Here is a 26,898-nt window from a genome sequence, read left to right as displayed (position 1 = left end):
GGCAAACGTGTCTGACAGTGATGCCCATGCACATGTGTGAGAAGCCGTCTTTAGTTACCAAGTTTAATTTTAGCTCGTTAACAGCCTCAATCCAACTCTTGGGAATGCCATAAGGGCAAAAGGCTTTTCCTCCTTCTCCTCCCGTCACTCTCTCTCTCTCTCTTTCTTTCTCTCTCTCTCTCCTCTGAGAGGAGATAACAGCTTCTCCTTCATTCTTCCTCAACGGTTTGGAGCAATGAACGATAGTCCCTTGCAAGTGCTGACGTTGCCTACTTCTCCGTACCCTGACCAGAGGCCTGGAACCAGTGGCCTGAGGAAGAAGGTCCATGTTTTCCAGTCTAAAAAGAACTACTTGCACAACTTTATTCAATGCATCTTCTCATCCATCGACCTGCGGGATAGACAGGGCTCCACTGTGGTGGTGGGTGGAGATGGCCGCTACTTCAATTCAACTGCAATTCAGGTCATAGTACAGATGGCTGCTGCTAATGGGGTCAGTTGCAATTCTTACAGTTGTTTTCTTATGAGGAACCACTATATGCTTCTACATCTCATCCAGGTTACCGTTATAGACACCTGGCTCTCTTTCCAGATGTATCATGACACCTGCACTGTATCTTTTGTAGTACATTATAGGCCTAACTTATTTTATATTTATGTTTTCTTGATAGGAACACTGGCAAAAAATTCCAATAACATATTTTTGTTGGCTGGGTATATAGGTCACATTATATGCAAATAGTGGCACAATCTTTAATAGATTTCTGCTTTTGCTAATGTGGATCGAACATGTTGACTTTTTGCTTTATTAACTTTTTACAGCAAACACATTAACACTATAACTTCTAATTTCTGAAATTTTTACATGATGGCCTAAAATGATGACCAGTAACATGATGTTTAATCAACGGGGCTGATGAATTTCTTAGGTGGGTCGTGTTGTGATTGGTCAGAATGGCATAATGTCGACGCCGGCTGTGTCGTGCCTGATCAGGAAGATTAAAGCCATTGGTGGGATTATTCTTACGGCCAGTCACAATCCTGGAGGACCTGATGGAGACTTTGGCATCAAATTTAATACTGCCAATGGAGGTAAAATAGCTCATGTGTTGCTGTGGAGGAGTTTTTTTTCTGGTGTTATCATTGCAAATCTTCAATGCAGGTCCAGCACCAGAGGCTGTCACAAATAAAATCTTCCAAATGAGCAGAATCATAGAGGAGTATGCCATCTGTCCTGAACTCAGAGTTGATCTGCGGACTATTGGCAAGCAATCCTTTGACCTGGAGAACAAATTCAAACCTTTTACAGGTAAAAATATTTGCTTTAAGTTGAGCTTTTGATTCAAAAGAATAGCATCTTTTAAAGGACAACTCCGGTGAGAAATGAACCTAGGGGTAATTAACAGATGGTTACAGAGTAGATCGTTCTCTGGGATGCGTTTTCATGGAAATCGAATGTAAAGAGTTTTATCTTTAAAAACAGATTAGTTTATAACACTAGTCTATGGGGCACAGAGTAGTGAAATTAAATCGCTAGTTAATACCACTAACAAGGCTAAAAATAGCCTCACACTAACACAGTAGCATAATGAGGGTCCCTACATGCAAACCGAAGCATTGAGAACTTTGTAAGAGTACAAACAGTTTAATAAGAAGATACTTTATAAACAGAGTGCATTACGCGTTCACGGACAGGCGCCATCTTGGAAAACAGTCTCGACTCATCGAGCCACGAACGCTCTGCTAAGTGATGAACTGTGACTTGGAATCTCATATGGTCCGTTGTTTCCGGAAGAAAACACTGAACGCGACAGAGAAAATAAATAAATAAAAATAAAAATGTCCATGTTATTACATTTCACAAACTTAATTCCTATCAACCAGCTCACTTAGAACAGCGCTCGTGGATCGATTCATCGAGACTGTTTTCCAAGATGGTGCCTGTCCATGAACGCGTAAGGCACTATGTTTATAAAGTATCTTCTTATTAAACTGTTTGTACACTTACAAAGTTCTCAATGCTTCGGTTTGCATGTAGGGACCCTCATTATGCTACCGTGTTAGTGTGAGGCTATTTTGAGCCTTGTTAGTGGTATTAACTAGCGATTTAATTTTACCACCCTGTGTCTACCCTGTGCCCCATAGACTAGCGTTATAAGCTAATCTGTTTTTAAAGATAAAACTCTTTACATTCGATTTTCATGAAAACGCATCCCAGAGAACGATCTACTCGGCAACCATCTGTTAATTACCCCTAGGTTCATTTCTCACCGGAGTTGTCCTTTAATGAAAAATGAACAGAATGTCCTGTCGATATTCTGCCATGCAGTAGAAATTGTGGACCCAGTTGAATCCTATGCCAACTCTCTGAGGAACATCTTCGATTTTGCTCTTCTGAAGGATATACTATCAGGAGACAACCACGTACAAATCCGTTTAGATGCCATGCATGGAGGTGAGGAACCACATTTCTTTCCACTGATATAGAAACATGATTGATCTAGCCATTGAGTTACATAACCGATGCTTCATCAAGTTCATTTTACACATTTTGAAAAGAGCATTTAGAGTAGCAGCTGCATCTACTTAATGGGCCGAAGATGCTTCTATGTGTGCCAGTTGGATAGGAAGGAGCTTAGACTTGCACTGCTGTTCGCTTCTCTGTGAGATTGAGTTTCCATATACTGTATGCAGTGATCTGAATGATTAAGACAAGCCGTCTGACATAATATTAAAACCAAGCACAGCTCTCCTCTTTCAAGAAGTAACTCCATTCCACATTGAGGCCCTTGAAATTATAGGAACCTTTGGATGACTTCTATTGCAATTGCATTATTGTAAATGCGATATTTGGTTATTTTTGGGCTGGCTTGAACAGATTGTCATGGTTTCTGTAGATGCAGTTGAAATTGTATTGAACCCAGAACATTAATATAATGGATACGTTTATTCAAAATAAATCAATGAAAATGTTTTAACAGATAAAGGAAGGATGGTTCTCAGTATGAATCATTATATGTACACCTTGGTCTTGTGTCTCATTAAAACGGATGACTCTTTTATTGTTGTACCTCCATTGGTTTTACAGTGATTGGGCCATATGTGAAGAAGATCTTGTGTGAGGAGCTGGGCTCCCCTGCAAATTCAGCCATTAACTGTGTACCTCTGGAGAACTTTGGAGGTTGCCACCCAGACCCCAACTTGATCTATGCCACAGACCTTGTTGAGACAATGAAGAGTGGACAGTATGACTTTGGAGCTGCTTTTGATGGTGACGGTGTAGGTGTTGAGATATCACAAACCTTACTATACAACCTTTTGACCCAAGCGAAAGTGCTCAAGTGACAGTCAGCATAATATTTTCTTGACCCCGCCCTGACTCAGTCACTCTGTCTCTCTCTTTCTAGGACCGTAATATGATCCTTGGGAAGCATGGCTTCTTTGTAAACCCCTCAGACTCAGTTGCGGTCATTGCTGCAAACATCTTTTGCATTCCTTACTTCCAGCACACAGGAGTAAGAGGCTTTGCTAGGAGTATGCCCACCAGTGCAGCTCTAGACATGTGAATATTGCTCCTAAATGTTTCACATTATTAAAGATGTACACTTACCAGGAACATCTGCATCTCGACTCACTCTGCTCTTCTATGCAGGGTGGCCAGGGCCACCAAGATCCAACTATATGAGACTCCAATTGGATGGAAGTTTTTTGGGAGCTTGATGGATGCAGGTCATCTCTCACTGTGTGGGGAAGAAAGTTTTGGCACAGGTAATGAATCTACAGTACCAAGACATATAAAGATAATAATATAATAATTGAAATGTTTTTTTTTTCTTCAACTATGGCCACTTTTGGCGATGTGGACAATATTTTTTTATAATTATAAGAACAGTTAATTACAAAGTTCTTTGGTAAACCAAAAATGGTTCTTCTATGGCTTTATTTCATTTTCTTCAAAATTTTTATTATTTTCTAAACATTATCATAAACATAATATTAAATAAAAAAATATTAAAAATATAAATAATGTTGATATAAAACATTTTAAATAAATATTGAATTGGTCTAATTAATTATTTGCTTAGACTAGTTTTAAAATATAAGAAATCATAATTATATGATGAATTTTATATTTTAATACTGCAAGTTTAAATACTGCAACAATAAAATATATACAGAAAGGACATTTTGAGTGCTCAAACGTGACCTGACAAAACAATTCTTTATTGCTTGGACATAAAAGTGACCAAAGCTAAAGAAACACCCACAACAGAAAATATAGCAAAAAATATTAATGTTAAATTTGCTTCTTGATAGGTTCAGACTATATCCGAGAGAAAGATGGGCTTTGGGCAGTGCTAGCATGGTTGTCCATCCTAGCGGTGAGAAGGCAAAGTGTAGAAGACATTATGACAGACCACTGGAGAACCTACGGGAGAAACTACTACACCAGGTGTACTATCAGTAAAAGGCCACTTCTACATTTACAGTCTAGTCAGACATTTCACACTGATGACATACAGTATGTACACATGACAGATTTGATTATGAGGAAGTGGATTTAGAAGCGGCTGTGGAGATGATGTTGGATCTTGAGCTGGTGGTTTCAGACAAGGCATTCATTGGGCAAGTGTTTACTGTGGGGGAAAAGATATACCAAGTGGAGGCGGCAGACAATTTTGAGTACAGTGACCCTGTGGATGGTACCATTTCAAGAAATCAGGTATAATAGATTCTCTCTCTCTCTCTCTCTCTCTCTCTCTCTCTCTCTCTCTCTCTCTCTCTCTCTCTCTCTCTCTCTCTCTCTCTCTCTCTCTCTCTATATATATATATATATATATATATATATATATATATATATATATATATATATATATAGATAGATATAATATAAATGTGGCATTGTTTTATTTTAAAAAGTTAAGAATTGTATTTTATTGACAAAATATTTTAGTTTGTCTTGGATTTTGTTTAAAATGTATTATTATTCTAATATCATGTAACACTTTAAGCTGTCATATATGGTCATGTAGTGTCCATGTTACAATGTAGGCTACGCAGTTGAAAACCCCTAACAAGCACTAACCTTAAACTGAACACATGGTTAATATAGGCCTATAGCGATCCATGACCTTTCTAAACTCTAAACTGAATCCAAATCCTTTTGTTGAAATGTGAATGTGTGATTGTTAGGCCTACCATTTAAATCGGCTGTTGGGCGAGTTACCGCTTAATTTGTTTGGTAGGGAGACCACTCTGAAGAAGGCAAGCCTATTGTGATTAATGTCTGTAATTAACTGTATAACATCACAGCAATATTAAGAACATGTAAACATTCCCTGTAGGGTTTGCGGATCATTTTTAAAGGAGGTTCTCGCATAATCTTTCGTCTTAGTGGGAACGATAGTTTCGGAGCCACAGTTCGTCTGTATATCGACAGTTATGAGAGAGACGTAAGCAAGCTCTTTCAGGACCCACAGGTAAATTGTGTCTTGTTTCTTATCGTACTTATTCGTTCAACACTAGATCGTTCATACCTATGTATTACCATAAAAAAATAAAATAACAGTTTAGAGTAATAATGTTTGTTTGTTTTTCCCACAGGTGGCGCTGGCGGAGCTCGTCACCATTGCCCTGCAGCTTTCACAGATACACGAGAGAACCGGACGAAGAAGCCCTACTGTTATTACATGATTAACTTTAATGTCATTTTAAATCTTCTTCTTTGTCTTCTTTTTCTTTTCTTTTTTATATTGCTTTTAGCGAAAAAATATGTAATTGCAACATGTTCTCGCCTTGATCAGACGTTCTCGCGCTTCACCTTTGCTTAGCTTATGAATATTAATTACGTATTTTGACGTTCCAGGAAGGTTACTGAGCAACGTGGCCATAACATAATTAATATTCATGAGCCAACCTCGGACAAAATTTGCGTCCGTGAATTTGTTGCTTTAACAACGACACGCTGGACTCATAAACACGGATGTCAGGTAATAATGTAATAGTGGCTGAAATGAGACGCAGGCACGCTGCTGTTACACAGGTATTCTAAGAACCTTCTGATAACGGATATATAATTTAAGGAAAATGGTGTTTTCTATCAAACCTAATAATAAAATGTGCTATTCCAGCACTGACTGAGTGCATGATTCATTCATTACAGGTTTTTGATGTAAGATGGGTTTGGTAAAACTTCTTAAATTAGACCGTCCTGTATTAGTGTTTTATAAAATATTGAATGAATATATGTCTGTAAAATGGTACTGCAAAGTTGCCACTTCTGTCTAATTTGTTTTATGCTGTAGATTCAGTAAATTATGTATAAACATCTAATTTACCCAGTGAGAGATTCATTTCTATTCTGGTATAAGCATTTGGCCTTTACTGGTTGGCCTATTTTTGAGTAACGTTAGTTATAAGGTAGGCCAAAATTAGGTCCCATTAGTCAATTAATAATAATCAATAGATTTGTCACAATATTTATTAATTTGTTAATGTTATTGATATTACTGATATAATTACTGGTTTAAAAAAGAAAGAAAAAATAATTTAATCAGACGAGATCAGCAAAATTTTCCCTCACATTCCAACAGGTTACAGGCAATATGTACATACAGTGCTTTTGGTAAGTCAGCATAGTCCACACTCATTTTAAATTGTTCTCTTGCCTACTCCTGAAGAAATCAGTGACCATGGAAGCATATGATATGCTGTCCTGCTCTCCATCAACACAAATCATTACAAACAGCCAGGAGCCAGGGGGTAAGAACAACCCACTATCTCACAAACTCTCCACCTTACAAATAATTTACAAAAAAATATATTAAAATGACAATACTTTTCAAACGTTTTGTCACCTTTTAAATCACAGATGGTGTTGCAAGTATGGGGCTGAAGTCAAGGGAGAGGCAAGACCACAAATCTGTTGACTCTTATACTATGTTCTTTCTAGTTGTGTAGTAGACATCATAAACATATAGGCTAAACTACTGCCTCTTCTTTACAAGACAAGTATGTAGAATTGCCTTTGAGGAGTATCTTGAGATATGGATGAAAATCGCCACCACTAACCCAGAACTTCTGACAGGAAGTGAATGTAAGTGATTTAAATAAGACCATTTAAAGTCATGTAGTGGATTACATCAGCAAATCTAGTGCTTCATTTGTATATATATATATATATATATATATATATATATATATATATATATATATATATATATATATATATATATATATATATATATATACATATATATATATATATATATATATATATGATCTCGTGTGGAGATCATATATATATATATATATATATATATATGATCTCGTGTGGAGAAGGTCTGCCAATATTTGTTGATATTTTTTATTACAGCTTTAGATGAATTTATCAAATATACAGAGAGATTTGCAGTCCATTATGTGTTAACAAGTGGTGAAAAAGACTGCCTCGTTCAAGCACAGTGCAACATGTGAGTTGATGCAATGCACTTCCATTCATAAGCACATAAGCTATAAGCTGTAATAAAAATTACAATTTTATTTAAAGGAGTTTACACTTCTGAGATAAAAGAGCGCTTGTAATGTCCTGTATCACACTTTTCCTATATGTATGGACTTATGGTGCCACAAGCATAAAATGTCCCTAGACAGAAACAGTGTCAGCCCAGATCCCGTCCACATCTGGCACAGGTGGACTCCACAACATATCAGATGTGTCCCGACACTGTGCCCTATTGTATACCTAGCACAATGCGACGTCAGGCACGATGCAAATGTTTTAAGCTAGTTTCAGCCCGACGCAGTTATCATTTTCACATCTTACGCCACGTTGTTTAAATAGCAAATGCACTCACGCCCATTTGGAAATGTGTGTTCAGGCGCATTGTTGGCGCGTTGCTATTGTGAGGAACTGAAACCGTTTGCGCCATTGATGAACAGAAATCTGGTCTGAAGTCGATAGCACAGTATTTTTTGTTATTTAAAGGGTGCGTTCGTAATATTCGCCTATAGGTGGGTGCACAATGCTCGTACACTCACTGGTTTATTATGCGTTATGTCCAAAACACACCTATGACTCATTAAGAGACTAGGTACAACCCTTTTGGACCATGCGCCTGGATCACTTTTTTTCCGTCGTTAAACTAGCAAAAGTGGATTCACCTGCGAATGCACCAGACCATTCGCTCAGATCGTTAAAATAGAGCCCAATATGTTGATGTCTGGGACAGGTAATGATTCTATTCAACAGTTTTGATATACAAAGACCAAATTTATAAAAAGTCAAAATTATTAGATAAAGTGTCCTAATTATGACAAACATTTGTACTTTTTAGGTCGCAATTATGACTGTCATAATTACTTATGTCAAAATTACAACTTAGTATATTATTTTGATCTTATTGTGACTTTTTATGTCATAACTATGATTTACCGAATCATGTTTCTTATGTGATGGAAATAAGCTTCCATACTCATGATATCAACCAAATGACTGTTTTTGCTAAATTTGTAGAATAGAAATCAGTAAAGAACCGCATCCCATACTAGCTTATTATCAGTGCTTGTTTTTAATCAGTGGATATAATGTGCTGTACTTTTTAATATTGAAACAGCCGTATAACGCTGAACACCAGCCCATTGAGGTATTTTACGTTTTCGGTCATTATGTTCAGCCCTGTTCAGAAGCTTCCAAAGAAAGACACCAAAGTGAAGCGCACCCGTGTAGAACGCATGAGAAGACTCTACATGCAGTGCAGAGCTCCAGGTGATTGGTCCTGTAGATCGGTTTCTTTGTCCTATTGGAGATCCCACCTCACCCTTAGTTTGTGCTATGTGTACCCCACTAGAAACTCTGATCCCTAGGACTCCTGGTCTTGCCCAGGGTTCAGATGGGCGGGAACACTGGGAGAAAGAAATGGACGAACTGGTGGAATGGACTCACTCTCTCACCTTGAAAGAGCTGGATGACCTATGACCTCTAGCAAATATTTAGATATCACGTGATTCTAGAAATACAACACTTTTTTAATAAACTTTGATGAAATGGTAGAGCATATTTTATTGGATTTACAATACAATAATTATATTGTCTTTAGGACACATTTCACACCCAGTAACACTTTATTTAAAAAATTGTGAAATTAAATGACAATATTGATCCACCTACCCATCCATCCATCTAGGGCTGTGCAATATATATTGAAATGATCAAAATAATCCAAGCGTACATATTGCAATGGCACGCAAAATCTGAATGATTTTAATAGGCTACTTCTACTTTTGTTACACTCAAACTGTCAAATACATACACAGTTATGTCAAAATGGCTGTCTTGATGAGTATTGATGTAAACACATTAGTTTATGCTTTAAGTGAACGATATCAGTTGGGGAAAGAAGCTGAATGCGGGTCAATAGGAACCGTGCATTAGCTCTTAAAGTGACAGCCTGCTAATACAGTAAACCTGCCTCTGTCTGTCTAACAGAAAAAGAACAAGAGAAAAATCACTCAGTGCTCTTGGCTGAATAACCTTCGTAGCTTTATTATGTATCAGTGTATATTTAATTCATGTGAAGACTACTGTTTTTAGTTCTTATTTTTAATAACAAAGAAATTAAAAAAAGTCAATAATCCTCAACCCTGTTCTTGATGTTAATTTTTAGGTTGATATAACTATATATTAACAAGTCAAGCAAAGAGTTTTTGGTATTTAAATATTTGCATTCCATTTTTTTGTTTACATTGATGTTAAAATTATATTAGTAGATTTGTAACAAACATAAATGTTATTTGTCATTTTCAGTTTTTTTTTGTTTTTTTATTTAATTTAAATATATTTTATACACTAATAGCAAAATCGTATCGAATATTGCATTATTTACCAAGGTATTGCATATCGCATTTTTCTTCAATATCGCACAGCCCTTAATCCATACATCCATCCGTCAAAAATACAACATATATGTCTTCTCTAAAATTAAGGCATTTCTGCATTTTACCTGTCAAAAACTCATTTATACAATTGTATACATTATAAAGGATGTGGGTATTGGTTCTATAAATGAATCCTTTTAGTATTTGATTGTTAAATGCTAAGTGTAGGTTGTTGTGTTAACCATGTAAGAATACAAAGTGTTTAGGAGGTAGGCGATTAACTGGCAATGAAATAAAGAGAAAGTAACATGAATGATATATCTTAGTATAATAAGGAAGGTATTGAAAAATACAATGATTGAATCTGAATTCTGTAGGTGAATCTGATGTGGAGAAAGGAAGTTAGATGTTTTCTCAAGAGAGGAGAAACGTAAACTCTTTAATCAGGCTCTCAAAGTCCACTCTGTTTTCTGGGGCCTGACTCCAGCACCTGCGCATCTGAGTGTACACCTGCAGCAGCACAGACACATTTATTAAAGAATTGGGCCATAATACAGTATAATATAATATCTGTACATTTTGTGTGCAAATGCACCAAATAACAGACACTCCACAGACACCAAGTCAAGTATTTTACCATTTCAGGGCATGACTCTGGGCGTGGCATCCTCCAGCCTTTCTCAAGAGCTTCTACCAATCTGGCCATAGTCATCTGCCCTTGAGATCGACCAATCGTCTGCAGGAAAACCTACCAGAGACACATTTTCAGCAACATCAAACATACAGAGATGTACAGATAAATATACAGAGATGGTGCACACATTACTATGAATGAGAGAAAGTGCAACACACAATATGGCGGAACAAGTTCTGCCTTCTAAATAAAAAAAGCCAATAGTGGATTGGTTAAGTCATTAAAGACATGTTAGAAGCTCCAGTTGCTGGTTTGAATTGGCTGGTCTATCTGTAATGCTATTTGAGCACAAGAAACAATTCTGTCATGACAACTCTCAGAGTGTTTGACATGGTAACGGGTATGACAATGTTGATATGTTTGGTACGCTGCTGCTGCAGAGCAAGTATGGGGCTTGCTACTGCCATTACATACACGACACACTGCTGTGAGCAACTACGTTCACACTTGTAGCTCGGTTCGTGATCCGGACCAAAAAACAAAACATATAGTCCTGGTCCATTTAACATTCACACTGGCATTTTTAACAGCGAACCTAAAGTTACCAAACCAAAGGCATAGGGATACGGTCACAACCTGATTGGTCGGCTTTTATGGCGTATATTTCACGATGGAGCTTGCTTACCAAACATTCAAAACAATGCTGTGTGCTGGATTAAACGCGATAATTTTATGCGTGTACATATGGTTTTATTTTTACTAACTGAGAACTCAAAGAAGATTTCACATTCAAAACAGCACCAGGATTTCCTCAGTTGTACGCAGAAATGAGGATCTGCTGTAAAAGAAGCGGCAGTTCCGTCGTCTGTACCGACTAATGGCAACACAGGCCATTTTAGAAGTACCAGATATGCTTTTTGTGCGTTTTTTCTAGTGTTTTTGAAACATACTCGTGCTTGTAAAACACATGCTTGAAACATGTTTGTAATGGCCAGGGGCGGCTCACCTGCGGAGGGCTGCTTTGACGGTCACAGTAGGTCATAATTTCATAGAGGGTGACCCCAAATGACCAAACATCAGATGCCTTGTAGAACTTCCGGCTAATCAGACACTCTGGAGCATACCTGCACAGACAGAGGACAATCAGTGTAAGGTAGTGGCTGTGGAATTAAATGTTTCTGAATCAAGTTAAAATCATGTTTCTTGAGCAGCAAATCAGCATCCTGGACTGATTTCTGAAGGATCATTTGACACTAAAGACGAATAGTAATGATGCTGAAAATTCAGCGATACATCACAAGAATAAATTACATTTTGGAATACGTTATAATAGGGCTGGGCGATAAAAGGATAAAACAAGATAAAACAATAACAGTTCGATAAGTCTCGATATAATGCTTGCACGCTATGTGTATTGCAGACCGGGCTTCTGGGTACCGCCTGCAGGGTTGTTTAGTCACAGTGACTGACAGGCTTGGAGGATCGGAGTGAAGTGGAGCGAGAAAAATGAGAATAGTGAATAAAATTCAGAGCTCACAACCAGCTCGGAGGACACAGATATCATTGACAAGTTAGTTCGCTCAACTTCAGTGGTTTGGAGATATTTTGGCTATCCCATATGACATAAAAACGTGCGTGCACTGCTTATCTTCACCATATGGAATTTATTCAATTATCTTTGAAGTTTTTCATATACCATTGAGCCCAACACAGCAGCAAATCTACATAAACTACATTCACGCACAGGCTTATCATCTTGTTAGTTGTAGTGGGTGACTTACAACAAGCTGACGTTACCAAACTATAATCACTAAAACATCGGACTTGTACAACGGTATCATAATTGTTAGTCTTTGGTGATGTATTAATAGCTCAGCATAGCCTGTATCAAAAGAGAAATAATTTCATCCGATTTTTAAAATAAATAAAATAGACAGCCCTTACTGGAGTTCCACATTTACTGAACTTTGCTCTCTTCCTCCTCTCCCGACCAGCCCACTGTCGGTGAGGTGTGAGTGTTGGTGAGGTACGTGCTTGTGTGTGTGAGATGCACAGTGGACCAATCCACTGTGAGGCAAGAGGGGGGACTCAAAATGTTTCTTAACTTAAAATGCATTTTTTTTTGTTGCCCGTTTGCGTTTTTAGTGTTTTACTACTTACACAATTAAGTATATATAATGATATTATTGATATATAGTGTAGAGTAAAAAAATGCTGACCACAGTTAAGATTTTAATAAATAAATCTACCCGTTTTAATAAATTGGTCACCTGTTTCAGAAGTGTTTGTCATGTTTTGACAATAAAGGATAGTTTAAAACCACAGTTAACTGTCTGTTTTATACATTTTTCACTCCGGAGCAAAAATATGCCTTAAACTTTAAAGAAATAAAGATTTTACATTTATCGATATCGACTCATATGGAAAATTATAACGTGATAATTTTTTTGTGCCATATTGCCCAGCCCTACGTTAAATCATAAACAGTCCTCTTTAATCGTGATATTATTTCCCAATATTGTTTTTACTGTATTTTTGATCAAATAAATGTAGCCTTGGTGAGCAAAAGCATAATGTGAAAAATAAAAAATAAAAATCTTACTGATACTAAAATTTTGAATGGCACTGGATAAATCACTGGCTAATCTGAGAACATTTCAAAAAACATTTATTCATTCCTCCTTCTCCCTCATAGGAATATTCAACCAGTTTTAAAACAGGAATTTGCTAAACCTATTTACATGAATATTAAAATATTTAAAGCCATATAACGTCCAGTCTAAGCAGAAACGTATGCTTATTTACCAGTACACAGGACTGTCCTGTTCTTCTGTAACTTTGTAATAATCCTTATCATCTTTGATGCTCTTAGTCAGACCAAAATCTCCGATCTTCACAAGTGATTCGTTCTCCACTAAGATGTTCCTCGCTGCTAGATCCCTGTGGATGTAGTTCTGAGATCCCAGGTACTCCATTCCCTGATGAACACACAGGAAAAAGTCAAACCCACAATAACTATACTGTACACCTATAAACTAAAATTACAATGGCAACTGAAATATAAAATAAAAGCTAATTCAAAATATTAATTAATAATATAATTATATAAATAATTCTAAAATACACTGACTGGGAAATAATATTTGTTCTAAAAAAATCTATGTCCTATGAATTCTTAAAAAACATTTGCCAAATATTTTAGAAGTATTTGAGTTTTGAAGAGTACTGTATATTTGACTAAGGAAGTGTAACAGTATACAATATTTAAACTACATCTGTCTAGTGATCTGTCACGATGCGTGTAGTTATTTATACTGATTACTGCTGATGTGTGGCATAAAAATATATTTAGAAAAATATATATTTTCTCTCTTAAATATTACATGCATACACACACATGCACACAGACAACCTTCTTATTACACACATACAAACAACACTCTAATATCTACACCAACACTATAGCTGCATGATTTATCCAATTGTCTCTATAATATGCAGAAGCAGAGAACAGGAATTAGGCGAGTATTTGCTTTATAGGTCAAATCTGAGAAAATGGTACCACTTGGTAAGAAATACTTTTGAAGTCTTGCCAACAGAATAAAAGCCTATTATTAAAGATTGCATAATTTTGTAGTTAAATTGGGATTAAAAATTGGGTTACAATGGGGAATTTTTTGTCCTAAAGTCCCTGAGAGGAACAATTTTGTGTAACTAGTGTAAAATAGAGTATTAAAGGAAATAGGGGTGAAATTCTAATAAAAATACACACTTACATTAACGCACAAGAGTTAATTTCAAAATTTAATATAAAGAGTAGAGTTAATATAACCCATAATGTAAACAGATCTTTTCTATAGCTCTAGGAGTCAGGAAATATTTTAAGTGGTCAGAATATAATGATATAATATGTGTTATTAAAGAGCCCCTATTATGGATTTTTGAAAATTACCTTTCAAGTTCAAGTTCAAATTGTATTTATTTGTCACTGACACAATTATATAGGCATATATAACCAGCAGTGAAATGTGAGTCAGGTCCGCTCCATGGACAATGCAATTATAAAATTAAAATAAAAAATAGAAATAAAATAAATAAAAAAATAAATCTAAGCAATAAAACTATAAGAATCATATAAAAATTATGTATACTGTAGAATTCAATATAGAATGGAAATAATTTGCATGAGAGTAAACTGCAGTCCTAAATAATATGTAGTGTAGTGTGTAACACGTTCTAAGTTGAATGAAAACATCCTGCAAAGTTTTAAATCTGTAAGTGCGTATATAAAGTTATTGTCTCTCAAAAGTAAGTCAACTCTGAGCCAATTAAACAAAGTTTTTGAAACTAATTGCAAGCCATTTAATTGTGATGTCCCAATAAACAATTAGCACATTGCCCGTCTACTATTGCACACGCAGACAACAGGCAATACTTGAACCTCCTTAAAAACTGCAGTGGATACTGGATAGCATCATGTCGAGAAGATGCTCTACAATGTGTTTATTGTGTTTCATATTGTGTATGTATCTGGCTAACCGGCTAACTTATGTTATTACTGTCTTACTGAAATACTACCGTAAATCATCTGTGGCCTGCAGTATTACCTAAAGCTGTGTCTATTAATGCAGATTGTCTTTCATTCTTACTGCTTTGAGCAAGATTTGTTTAGCAAACTTTAATGCTACATACAGTACATTAGTCATTCACGTTAATGCTGGGCTAATGTATGCGCTGTTATTGATACAGTTCCCGCATGTGCATCATTAGAAACAAACACACCCACATCTACAGGTTTGCTAATGGATACACACTTGCTAATGCTGGTGGTGAGGAATTACAATTGAAACATCTCATAATGTACCTCAAACCTAAAGCATCACTGAGAAATGTCCTGCTCAAGGTTTGGGTCGTACAATAGTTCTTCCATTATTTTATCATCAACATCATCACTGTCTTTACAGTTTGTACAGTCACTGAGCTTTAAGAAGCCTCCAGACAGAGCTGGAGTTCAGTTATGGTAACGGCTATTTTTTTCCAAAATACGCACTGTGCATGGTAGACCAATCACAACAGACTGGGCCATCTGACCAATAAGAGCAGTGTAGGCTCGCGGAAAGGAGGGATTTACAGAGACCAATTCATCCATTGAGTCGTTTTAGAATCATTGAACATTGTGGTGACGTGCAATGTATATTATGAGAAATTTCAACTTGTTTTTTGACCTTTGATGCACGTAAACCTGTTGTAGGAGACCTCCAAAACTAAATAAGGAAACTTTAATAGGATAACATAATAGGAGCGCTTTAAAGGAAAATGGTGTATGTTATCAAGGATATGTTGTTGAACGCATTACTGTTTTAAACACTTGCAAAAAAAGAGGTGAGACCAAGTAACACAACACAATACTTTCCATAAAAAGTAACCAAGTAGCATATTTAGTTACTTTTTTAAGGGAGTAACGAAATATTGTATTGCATTACTCTAAAAAGTAACCCTGTTGGCTATATTACCTGACATATCTGAAGAGCATAAAGCAGCAGTGTCTTCTGTGTGATGTTGGATTTGTTGCGGGGCAAGTAATCTTTCAGACTGCCATTGGGCAAATACTCCATTATGAGCTTGATGTTCATTCCTCCTGAGAGACACACATTCACCACAAGTGATAAGTAATACAATGAATGTATATATAACTGGACTATTTGATCTTTTTCAACTGAGGTATCTTATTCATGACCATGCCATCAAGATCAGATACAGATTGTGAATACTGTGTATAAACAAAGCCTTGTGCGTAAAGGTGTATTCATGACTTGCCTTCTTCATTGCAGATGCCTTTGTATTTGACAATGTTCTCATGGTAGAGGTTTCTGATGGTGTTTATCTCTTTTATCAGGTTGCTGCTCTCATTCTCTGTTTTCAGAGATTTGACGGCCACCATCTCACCTGTCAGATCTCCATTAGGATCATACAGACACAGTTCCACCATCCCAAAGTTCCCCTGGACAAGATTTATAAAGAACAAAATAAGCAGTTAATCAATCAATGACGTGAATCTGAAAGGATTATGAGATTTAGGAGGGATGAGCGGGAATGTGAGGATCTCATCTCATGGTGAATGGATCAAGTGTGAAATTGGTTTAACTTGGTAAAGATTTCCGATTTAGAATCACTAGAAATATGTATATAGTATTACTATAAAAAAATCTATAAAATCTATACTATACTAATTTGAAATTTCGTTACAATTGTTTTGTTCTACTGGGGTTATTGGTAATCATAATAGTCCTAAAACTGAAATAAATATAAATTAAAGCTAAACAGACTAAAGTATATAACAAAATTATTAACACTTAAATGAAAATAAAAACTTAAAATAGAAATAGAAAAGCAAATTCAAAATAATAAATACTATGCTCTAGATTAAAAAAAAAAAAAAAAAAAAAAACTAAATATTTACAGACCAGTAGGAATCCTGTACAAGTTACTTTTTTGACTAAAAGTTCAGTACCTCTCCAAGTTTTCGGATTTTCTTGAGGAATCTCCTCTTGAAATCTGCAGGATCAGTCTCCTGTGGAGGAATTACCCCTGATATAATGGGAAGTTCTGTTGATAAAACATAAAATGTTTAGTACAACAAATACTATCATGATGTACTTCCAATTGTATTTTAAAATTGAAATAATACATTTATCCCCAAATAACAGTAATGAGAACAATGTTTAAAAAGAGGGTTTTAAACTGTCATGACAATGCTTTTTTAAAAATCAAATATTTTCCTTTTTTTTTTTCATTTTAGCTTTGGGATGAAATATAAAATATTTTGATGCACTTGATGACAACAAAAAGTAAAAAAATAATAATAATTCATAGGCTAAAATAGAGTTAAAAGGGTGATGAATTGAGAAATCAGCTTTCCCTTGAGACTTTGATATATAAAAGATCATGGTAATATAGGAATATCCAGATCATAAACTACTGATGTTGCCTTCCACCCAGCAGATCTCTCGCACACCCCCATACTGGATGTAACCCCAGACCATGATTTTTCCGCCACCAAACTTCACTGTTTTCTGGGTGAATCTCGGATCCATTCTGGCTCCAGTAGGTCTCCTGCAATATTTGCGGCGACTGTGGTGTAATTCAACAGAAGATTCATCTGAAAAATCCACCTTCTGCCACTTTTCCAGCGTCCATCCTTTTAGCAGGCTGTGGGCCTTGGCAAATGCCACACGGTTTTTCAATTGTCTTTTGTTTAGTGTTGGGTTCTGGGCACTGATTCGACCATGGAGGTCATTTCGAGACAGAATCCGACAAACTGTTCTGGTTGACACAGGGACTTCAGGTGACCAGGTCTCGTGGAGCTCTGCTGCAGTGGAAAATGGGCTGGCCTTGGATTTTCGAGCCAACAAACGGTCCTCTCAAGCAGTTGTCTTGCGGGGTCTGCCTGACCTGGGCTTGTCAAAAACGTCTCCAGTCTCTTCAAATCTTTTTTTTATCCTCTGTACTTGACGCTGAGACACACATCAGCAGTGGATCTGGTCTTCAGCCTCTTGATAATCAAAACTTTAGTCTCAGGGTGAATCTTAGGCATGTTTGCAGAGGTCTAGTTGCAGTTGATGTGAAGGTCTAGCGTACTGGGGTTCTTTTTATACACACTTGAAACCTAATTGATCCATTATTAGTCACAGGTGAAGCTCATATGACAAGGTGACAACACTTATGTCTTTGCAAAAATTGACTCAATGGGCTTTACCAAGCTGTGAATATTAGAATACTTTTTGAAAGTTTAGTTTTTCACTGAAATATTATCACAAAAGCTGGTGGGATTAAAATGAGCCATTTCTTGTAAAAATATCTTGATTAGAAATATATTTCAGTGGCACTTTAGGTCAATTTGTACACAAGCGACAAGTCTTTTGTTAGGGACTGTATACGTTGCTTCTGTAGACCCGCCCACCGACTCGTAGAGCTAAACTGATCGCGTTACTGAGCAATAAATATGCCGAAGATAACAAGATAATCGCTTGTAAACAAGACACTGGTCGACACTGGATTTGCAGATATATTGATATTAAAACAAAACGCTGTTCCTTCTATATTGGATACGATAGGAATGGTTTAACATACTTATGTGAGTAAAACGTGTTTTTTTATGTGATAGTCTTGCAGTTACAGATGTTGATTATGTGTAGCCTGCTGTCACAGGCTAGAGAATCCCTTATTTGTTGGATCATTGCGATTCGGGGATCAGAACAGATCAGATCGGATACGTTATGGGCCAGGGGGCTAGCAAAGCCCAACGTTCCAGGGTTATGTGCTTTCCAGACCAAAACATAAGCTAGTCAGCAGGCCGGTGAATCTTAAATAATGAAATAACATTAATTTCTTAATCTGCGTTTGTTAATGTTCACTCTCTAGTCTTGATATTTGAAGAGTGCGCGCGATTATGTGAGTGCGGTTTGCACTTATATCCACCGATCGGACAGGCCAAGTAATTAAAAAATAAAATAAATTGTGGGTGGATGAGAGATAAATCATTGTTTTTGTTTGATAAATACGTTTTGAGGAGCCCTGTCAAAAAACTATTCCAGTTGCCGCTTTCAAAATCCTCCCGTGAACTGTCAAGGGAGTTGAAGCTCATTAAATATGCAAATCTTATCCAATCCTAGCTGTGGGTGTTTACTTCCAAGTCACGCCCATCAAAACCCAGCATTCAGGAGAAAGCCTCAAAACCAGAGTAGAAAATAGCCTATTACATATTCATTATGGTGTTTTTGAATGTAAAAACCCCACAAACATTAGTAGTTGACCATAACAAAAAAAAGCCAGTTTCATGACACCTTTAAAGACTAGTATTTGTGTTAGTCAATGGATGATATTATGTGGCAAGTACCCTGCTCTCGCTGCTCTTTGATGCGGCCCAGCTCTCTCACTATGGCTCTGAAAAACGGCCTCTTCCGGGGGTCATAGTTCATGCACTGGGCGATCAGATCAGCCAGTTCACTGATGCTGGGAGTGACCAGAGTACCGCACACCTCGTAGAATCGCTCTTTCTATATATGTACACATAGATGTTAGATTAAAACATTTACAGTTTAAGAAGCAAATGACAATACATGGCTTTTAAAGTACAATAAAACAATTGCTGCTCTGGTCAAGTATAATTGTAGAAACGTATTAGAAAGAGTCAAGCACCTCTGAGAGTTTCTTTTCAGACAGGGGCACATCGCCATTGTAGCAGATCTCCCACAGTGCAGTCCCAAACCCCCATTTGTCTGCTGCAACGCTCAGTGCTTTGGCGTTATTAACACACTCTGGGGCGATCCAGGGGATCCTTTCAATACACTCTGTTCACAGGCACAAAGAGTGTTAGAAGTGCAAAATGGGGGTTAGGGAAACAAATTTCTTACAGGGCACATCGCTTCACGTTCTGGCCTTTTATTTGTGCTTCGTTGAATATAGAGCCGTTTTACTCAAGATACCGTCAGAAGAGTGGGAAAAACTTATCAGTACTGTCGTTAACACTTTCTCTGACAAGCGGATGCAATGAGACCTACACTGATTTACCTTTCCTTCGCTACAATGACATTACAAAACAGTGAAGTTGAGAAGTCAAAATATATTTAAAAAATGCAAATATTATACTGCTACTATATAAATGATTTTTTCATTTCAGTTTCTTTTTCTGTAGGCACACTACCATTCAGAAGTTTGGGGTCAGTAGTTTGAGATTTCTTTAAATAAACATTAATTCAGCAAGGACCCATTAAAATGATTGAAAAGTGAAAGTCAAGACAAAAATCGATTTCAAATAAATGCTGTTCTTTTAAAGTTTCTATTAAAAAGAAAATCCTCCTGAAATAAATGTGTCATGTTTCCCCAAAAAAAGATAACATTTGATGATGCTGAAAATTCACAGGAATAAATGACATTTTAACACATTAAAATAGGAAAGTTATCCTAAAATGTAATAATATTTTAGAATATTCCTGGTTTACTGAATTGTTATATAATGGACACAGACTTATTGAGCATTAGAGACTTCTGAATCTTAAAAAATAACATAAAAATTTGTACCAACCCCAAACTTAAAACCAGTAGGGTCGCCACTGTGATATCTCATTGGAGTATAGTATCATTATATAATGTTTTGACTGGCTGTGATTTTGTCATATAAAACAGAATTTCAGTATTCACAAGTTCACACTTACAAATTATTTGATAGAGTAAAAGAGTATGTTGTGCTGTGCAGGGGAGGGCTCAGGGCTAAGTATGTGGTCCAAACACTGAGTACTCCCCTGTACCAATGGTTAGGATAGTAACTGTGAGGAGAGGGATGCAGAAAAAAACTGTAGAGGAACATTATACTATGTATTAATAGGCCTGCTCTTATGCTGATTTTTGTAGATAATTTGAACATGCTCTTCCTGAACTTTGTTAATAAAACATAATTTAGTGAAACAGAAAAATGTGTATGGCGTAATGGTATACAGAGCCTTTCTGGATGAGTGTGCATGAGCATGCCTTACCCCTTTGGCTGAGCACAGAAATGGACAGTCCAGGATCACTCAGTTTAATAAAAGGACCACCATGTCCTTCCAGACCATCCAGCTTCAACAGGATGTTTTTAGCACAGACATAGCCATGGACAAGCTTCTTATCCTCCTGAAAGAGAGAAAATAAGACAGACTCTTTTTTTCGGTCCCAAAAATTCCACTAGAGAGTTTTAAATTATGTATTTGCAACTTGTAATACTATTAAGACCTCTATGGGTAAAGCAGGACATCAAATCATCCACTGATAAACGTAGGTTATAATTGTCGCCTGTTATTATTGTGATCCATTAATTAAGTACAGTAATATTTTGCCTGGATCTATTATTAAGTTATACAAAAATACATTTAAATGTAAGTCATACAGGCAAAGACTTGAATACACATGTTTGATGAACAGATTTTACATTTCTGAATTAATGCTAAGCTAAAATTACTCAAACTGAAATAAATATATAATTTAAGCTAAATAGAAATATTAAAAGAAACTAATACATATGACAAAAGCACATACAATTGCTAAATTCTAAGGTAAAATTCAAATGAAAACTAAAATATAAAAATAAAGTGAAAACAAAATAATATTATATAAATAAGACTAAAATAACACTGATTAGGAACTAATCTAAACTAAATGTATTCTAAAAAAAAACTATTTTCTATTAAAACTTAAGATGTGTACACCGTTGAGTGTCAGTAAATGATTGACTTACAATTTTTAAATATTACACAGAATGTAAACATGGGTGAAACAAGGTTAAGTCTAAGTTCAAACTTAAATTTTGTACCAAATAACTGAGGACACTGGAAAGCTGCTCAGCAACTTGAAACTTCCAGGAGGGTGTGAGATCAGAGCGATGGTTTCTCATGAACAGATCCAGAGGGCCACACTGAACAAACTCCTCCACCAAAATGACTGGCAGAACAACAGTAATGAGACATGAGTTCATCTGCAGTAAAAGGCTGACTTATTCCTTTAACTAAGATAAAAATATGTTTTGTTGCATTTTTGCCCAGTGGAGTTAGAACACTTACTATCCATGCTGTGCATACATATGCCATACATCAGAACCATGTGTTTATGGGATATCTGTCGCATTACACTGACTGTGTCCAGGAAGACCTAAGAGAAGTAGATTTTCTATGAGAATTACTCATAGAAGTAGATTTACCCTTATTTACTCATGTATCAAAAGATGGGTTGTCACTTACAGAAATGTAATTGTGTCCTGCTCCGAGCACCTTCAGAACCACATCCACCACCTCATGGCCTGCAAAACCCTCATCATCCTCATTTCTCAACTTCAGCTTCCCAGCATAGATGTTTGTGCGAGTGCCTTGACCCAGGTGTTTGTCCTGTTTTACAAGCATCAGCTTCATAAGACGGACCATTTCTACAATCCAGATAAATCTTATCTAGCTGTCCATATTGGAAACCTCAAACTAATCTGGAAAACAATAGCTGATCTAAACTGGTAGATCATTGTAAGCCTGGTCTATCCATCTTCGAGACAGCAAAACATTCATATTATTTTTGTCTCGGTTTCCAGTAAAACCAGATAAAATGACTTGATATGTAAATGAAGACCCTGCTTTCAGAAAACAAATTTTAAATGTATTTTTCAGGTTTTAAACATACATCACATAACATGGCTTAGATTTATGCTTATTATTTTACACAAATTTATTTTCTGTTTTTCAAGAAAATGTGTTTCAAGGGTGTTAAGATTTTTACTAGAAAATAAGACAAAAATACTGGATGAAGTCACATTGAAATCAAATTTATAAATGATTTAGTATTTATTATAAATTATAAATTATTTATGCACATAATTATATTTGTAATTAATGTGCACTCGTAATATTTAATCAAACTACCCTCTTGAATCTCTTTTCTGATGACATTTTACTGGTGTGAGGGTGGGACAACCTGTCAATCACATGACATCAAACAATTCCTAATGGACATAATCAAGTCCTGCCCTAAATGTTTCTCTTGGATAATAACAAACTTCAGTTTAATGCCAAATTTAAGAAGATATATGAAAATTATAGCTGGTTAGGCCAGCTGTTGGATGATTTTTTTTGTTTTCAATGCAACATAATGGCAGTGCTATAACCACTACTACAGTCCCTGACAAAAGACTTGTCGCTTGTGTACAAATTGACCTAAAGTGCCGCTGAAATATATTTCTAATCAAGATTTTTTTTTACAAGAAATGGCTCATTTTAATCCCACCAGCTTTTGTGATAATGTTTCAGTGAAAAACTAAACTTTCAAAAAGTATTCTAATATTCACAGCTTGGTAAAGCCCATTGAGTCAATTTTTGCAAAGACATAAGTGTTGTCACCTTGTCATATGAGCTTCACCTGTGACTAATAATGGATCAATTAGGTCTCAAGTGTGTATAAAAAGAACCCCAGTACGCTAGACCTTCACATCAACTGCAACTAGACCTCTGCAAACATGCCTAAGATTCACCCTGAGACTAAAGTTTTGATTATCAAGAGGCTGAAGACCAGATCCACCAGATGTGGCAGACACCTTCAATGTGTCTCAGCGTCAAGTACAGAGGATAAAAAAAAGATCTGAAGAGACTGGAAACGTTTTTGACAAGCCCAGGTCAGGCAGACCCCGCAAGACAACTGCTCGAGAGGACCGTTTGTTGGCTCGAAAATCCAAGGCCAGCCCATTTTCCACTGCAGCAGAGCTCCACGAGACCTGGTCACCTGAAGTCCCTGTGTCAACCAGAACAGTTTGTCGGATTCTGTCTCGAAATGGCCTCCATGGTCGAATCAGTGCCCAGAACCCAACACTAAACAATAGACAATTGAAAAACCGTGTGGCATTTGCCAAGGCCCACAGCCTGCTAAAAGGATGGACGCTGGAAAAGTGGCAGAAGGTGGATTTTTCAGACGAATCTTCTGTTGAATTACACCACAGTCGCCGCAAATATTGCAGGAGACCTACTGGAGCCAGAATGGATCCGAGATTCACCCAGAAAACAGTGAAGTTTGGTGGCGGAAAAATCATGGTCTGGGGTTACATCCAGTATGGGGGTGTGCGAGAGATCTGCAGGGTGGAAGGCAACATCAATAGTCTAAAATACCAAGAAATCTTAGCTACCTCTTATTCCCAACCATAAAAGAGGCCAAATTCTGCCGCAGGACGGTGCTCCATCGCATACTTCCATCTCCACATCAAAGTTCCTCAAGGCGAAGAAGATCAAGATGCACCAGGATTGGCCAGCCCAGTCACCAGACATGAACATCATTGAGCATATGTGGGGTAGGATGAAAGAGGACGCATGGAAGACGAAACCAAAGAATATTGATGAACTCTGGGAGGCATGCAAGACTGCTTTCTTAGCTATTCCTGATGACTTCATCAATAAATTGTATGAATCCTTGCCAAACCGCATGGATGCAGTCCTTCAAGCTCATGGAAGTCATACAAGATATTAAATTTGGATCTCACAGCACCACAACTTAATTTGCTGACATATTTTTGTATTTGCAGTAAATTTGTTCAATTTCTGTATAGGCGACAAAACTTTTGTCTTGCCAAAATTTGACCTTTCTGTCTTGATTAAATGATAAATATTTTTTCTATGAAAATTATTTATTTCAGTGCATTAAACATCATTTGGGAAGGTTTTAGCTTTTCATATGAGCTATTTCTAACACCAATTAATTAATTAAAACTCAGGTTAATATCAGGTATTTCTAGAAAATAGATAAGCGACAAGACTTTTGTCAGGGACTGTATATACCAAAACACAGCTGCCCACTTTGATTAGATTTTCCTGCAGGACACACCATGAAATAACTTCTCACTATAAGAAAATGTGTTTTCTCTAGTAAACAGGTTTAACGTGATTCATATCATGCACATATTAGCACACAGTTTTGATGTCCAACCTGGGTAATGTCCTCTTTGAAGATCCTATGGAAGATGTTTAGTGAAGAGAGTGGTGACGGTGAATCTTTTCTGGTCATCATGACGAGGTTGGATTGCTCTGTGAAGCAGTGAATGGAAGATTATTCATGTCTCTGCCAACTCTTAAGACATAAGAATGATTTTAGTCACCCTTTTAAGAATAGTTATTTCTGAGTTTGACAGTTATTTATTATAGAGACATTTCAAGGAGTTCAGAATATTTCCCTTTGAAGTGACTTTGTGTTTTGTAACTTTGAAAGACATTTTTCATGCTTAAACCGGAACATCAATCAATCAACTTTATTTATATAGCGCTTTTACACTGTCGATTTTTTTATTTATTTTTATTTGACTGTACAGTCGTTCTGGAGAAAACAGTGATGTTATCAGCCCATTTTAATTTATCATAGAGCAACATTGTTGGCAGATCAGTATTATAGTTTATAGAATTAAAGAATACCTAATTAATTAATTTTATATGTATATTTAGTTGAAAAATTTGGATCATAATTTTAGTGTCCCCAACTGAGCAAGCCAAGCCAAAGGCGACAGTGGCAAGGAACCAAAATTCCACCAGGGCATGATGGAGAAAAATAAACCTTGGGAGAAACCAGACTCAGTCGGGGTGCCAGTTCTCCTCTGGCCTATTATCAAACAGTGTATGATTATTATTCTGGCAACCTTACAGGTCAGAAATCATATTAGAACGGAATATTCAAAATTTCTGGGTATCACACAAGAGACGATTACGAACACTCAAGAAAGTTGAAAATGTAAAAACATATACAAGGTCTTCTTTAAATTATTTCATTAAAGTGCTCCTATTATGCTATTTAAAGTTTCCTTATTTAGTTTTGGAGGTCTCCTACAACAGGTTTACATGCATCAAAGGAAAAAAAAACAAGTTTAATTTTCTCACAATATACATTGTGAGAAATCACCACAAATCACCACAATGTTCAATCTGATTCTCAAACGACTCGATGGATGAATCAGTGCCTCTAAATCCCTCCTTTCCGCGAGTCTACCCTGCTCTGATTGGTCTGCTGCGTACAGTACGCATTTCGGAAACAAACACCCATTTCCATAACTGAAATTCAGCTCTTTCGGGAGGCTTCTAGTTTCTCTTCGCAGTGATATTACACAGTGTAAAGACAGTAAATGATTATGTTGATTTTACACAAGTGCGAGTCCGAATTGATGATGAAACATTGGAAGAACTAATTTTGAAAACCTTGAGCAAGAATCCAATCCATCCAGAATCCACTGCAGAGTTCAAGGTTTTGCTGGTCTCTGCATGGCATGCGCATGCAATAAGTGGATGGGCAATATGCTAATGTTTCGCTGTGAAACATTAATGAAACGGCTTAGGACTCGTTTGAAAAACTATTTGTTTAATTGACTCAGAGTCGACTCTTACTTTTGAGATACAACTTTATATATGGTGCACTTTCAGATTTAAAACTTTGCAGGATATTTTCATTCACTTTGAACTTTGTTACACACTACTTGAAAGGTAATTTTCAAAAATCCATAAAAGGGGCTCTTTAAGAAGACAAAAATTATAAACCACTGACTATCTTCTTCTGCAGTATCACTGTTTGAGGGAAGTTTCAGTACCTTTTGGTTGGGGTGGGCAACCACGCTCAAGTTTTAAGCTGGTTTGGTCTGTTGTGAGATAGTGGCCAGACAGGTGGTCTGTCAGCTCTCTCAGAGTGGGTTTCATAATATCTGTCCCAGTCAGTAGGAAGCCCTTTGTGCTCACTTCAATCTGGAAGTTCTTGAAGGCTTTGGTGATGCCGCCATGACTATCCCTCTAAAAAAAAAAGGTCAGTTTTTCTAAATGAAACATGGAAAAATTGTAACATTTCAACTAAAGTTCAATATCTTA

The 26,898-nt window shown here is 36.5% G+C and overlaps 2 protein-coding genes across 2 annotated transcripts in view; one reads left to right on the top strand and one right to left on the bottom strand.

Moving 5' to 3' along the window:
- Positions 1-235: 235 nt before the first annotated feature.
- LOC137090290 (phosphoglucomutase-1-like) lies at positions 236-6,270 on the top strand. The gene is made up of 11 exons (XM_067454202.1): positions 236-493; positions 930-1,092; positions 1,163-1,309; positions 2,330-2,455; positions 3,089-3,279; positions 3,408-3,562; positions 3,653-3,768; positions 4,318-4,453; positions 4,540-4,723; positions 5,346-5,480; positions 5,605-6,270. Exons 1-11 carry the CDS (start codon positions 236-238, stop codon positions 5,692-5,694), a joined length of 1,701 nt encoding a protein of 566 aa, XP_067310303.1. The 3' UTR covers positions 5,695-6,270.
- Positions 6,271-9,649: 3,379 nt separating this feature from the next.
- Positions 9,650-26,898, bottom strand: part of LOC137090289 (tyrosine-protein kinase JAK1-like) — a 31,405-nt gene continuing 14,156 nt past the window's right edge. Inside the window, exons 10-24 of the mRNA XM_067454201.1 lie at positions 26,628-26,823; positions 24,989-25,086; positions 22,279-22,422; positions 22,102-22,189; positions 21,855-21,982; positions 21,043-21,178; positions 19,709-19,860; positions 19,407-19,566; positions 17,022-17,116; positions 16,328-16,511; positions 16,024-16,148; positions 13,316-13,488; positions 11,517-11,634; positions 10,514-10,624; positions 9,650-10,386 (exon numbers count right to left, since the gene is read on the bottom strand). Of these exons, the coding sequence (XP_067310302.1) occupies positions 10,291-10,386; positions 10,514-10,624; positions 11,517-11,634; positions 13,316-13,488; positions 16,024-16,148; positions 16,328-16,511; positions 17,022-17,116; positions 19,407-19,566; positions 19,709-19,860; positions 21,043-21,178; positions 21,855-21,982; positions 22,102-22,189; positions 22,279-22,422; positions 24,989-25,086; positions 26,628-26,823 (2,004 nt within the window). The 3' untranslated portion in view covers positions 9,650-10,290. The remainder of the gene's footprint in view (positions 10,387-10,513; positions 10,625-11,516; positions 11,635-13,315; positions 13,489-16,023; positions 16,149-16,327; positions 16,512-17,021; positions 17,117-19,406; positions 19,567-19,708; positions 19,861-21,042; positions 21,179-21,854; positions 21,983-22,101; positions 22,190-22,278; positions 22,423-24,988; positions 25,087-26,627; positions 26,824-26,898) is intronic.

The sequence above is a fragment of the Pseudorasbora parva genome, chromosome 9 (genome assembly GCF_024679245.1).
Source record: "Pseudorasbora parva isolate DD20220531a chromosome 9, ASM2467924v1, whole genome shotgun sequence".
NCBI classification, from domain to species: Eukaryota; Metazoa; Chordata; class Actinopteri; order Cypriniformes; family Gobionidae; genus Pseudorasbora; species Pseudorasbora parva.
Note: the sequence above shows the minus strand (reverse complement) of the source record. Positions and strands in the feature narration are given on the sequence as shown.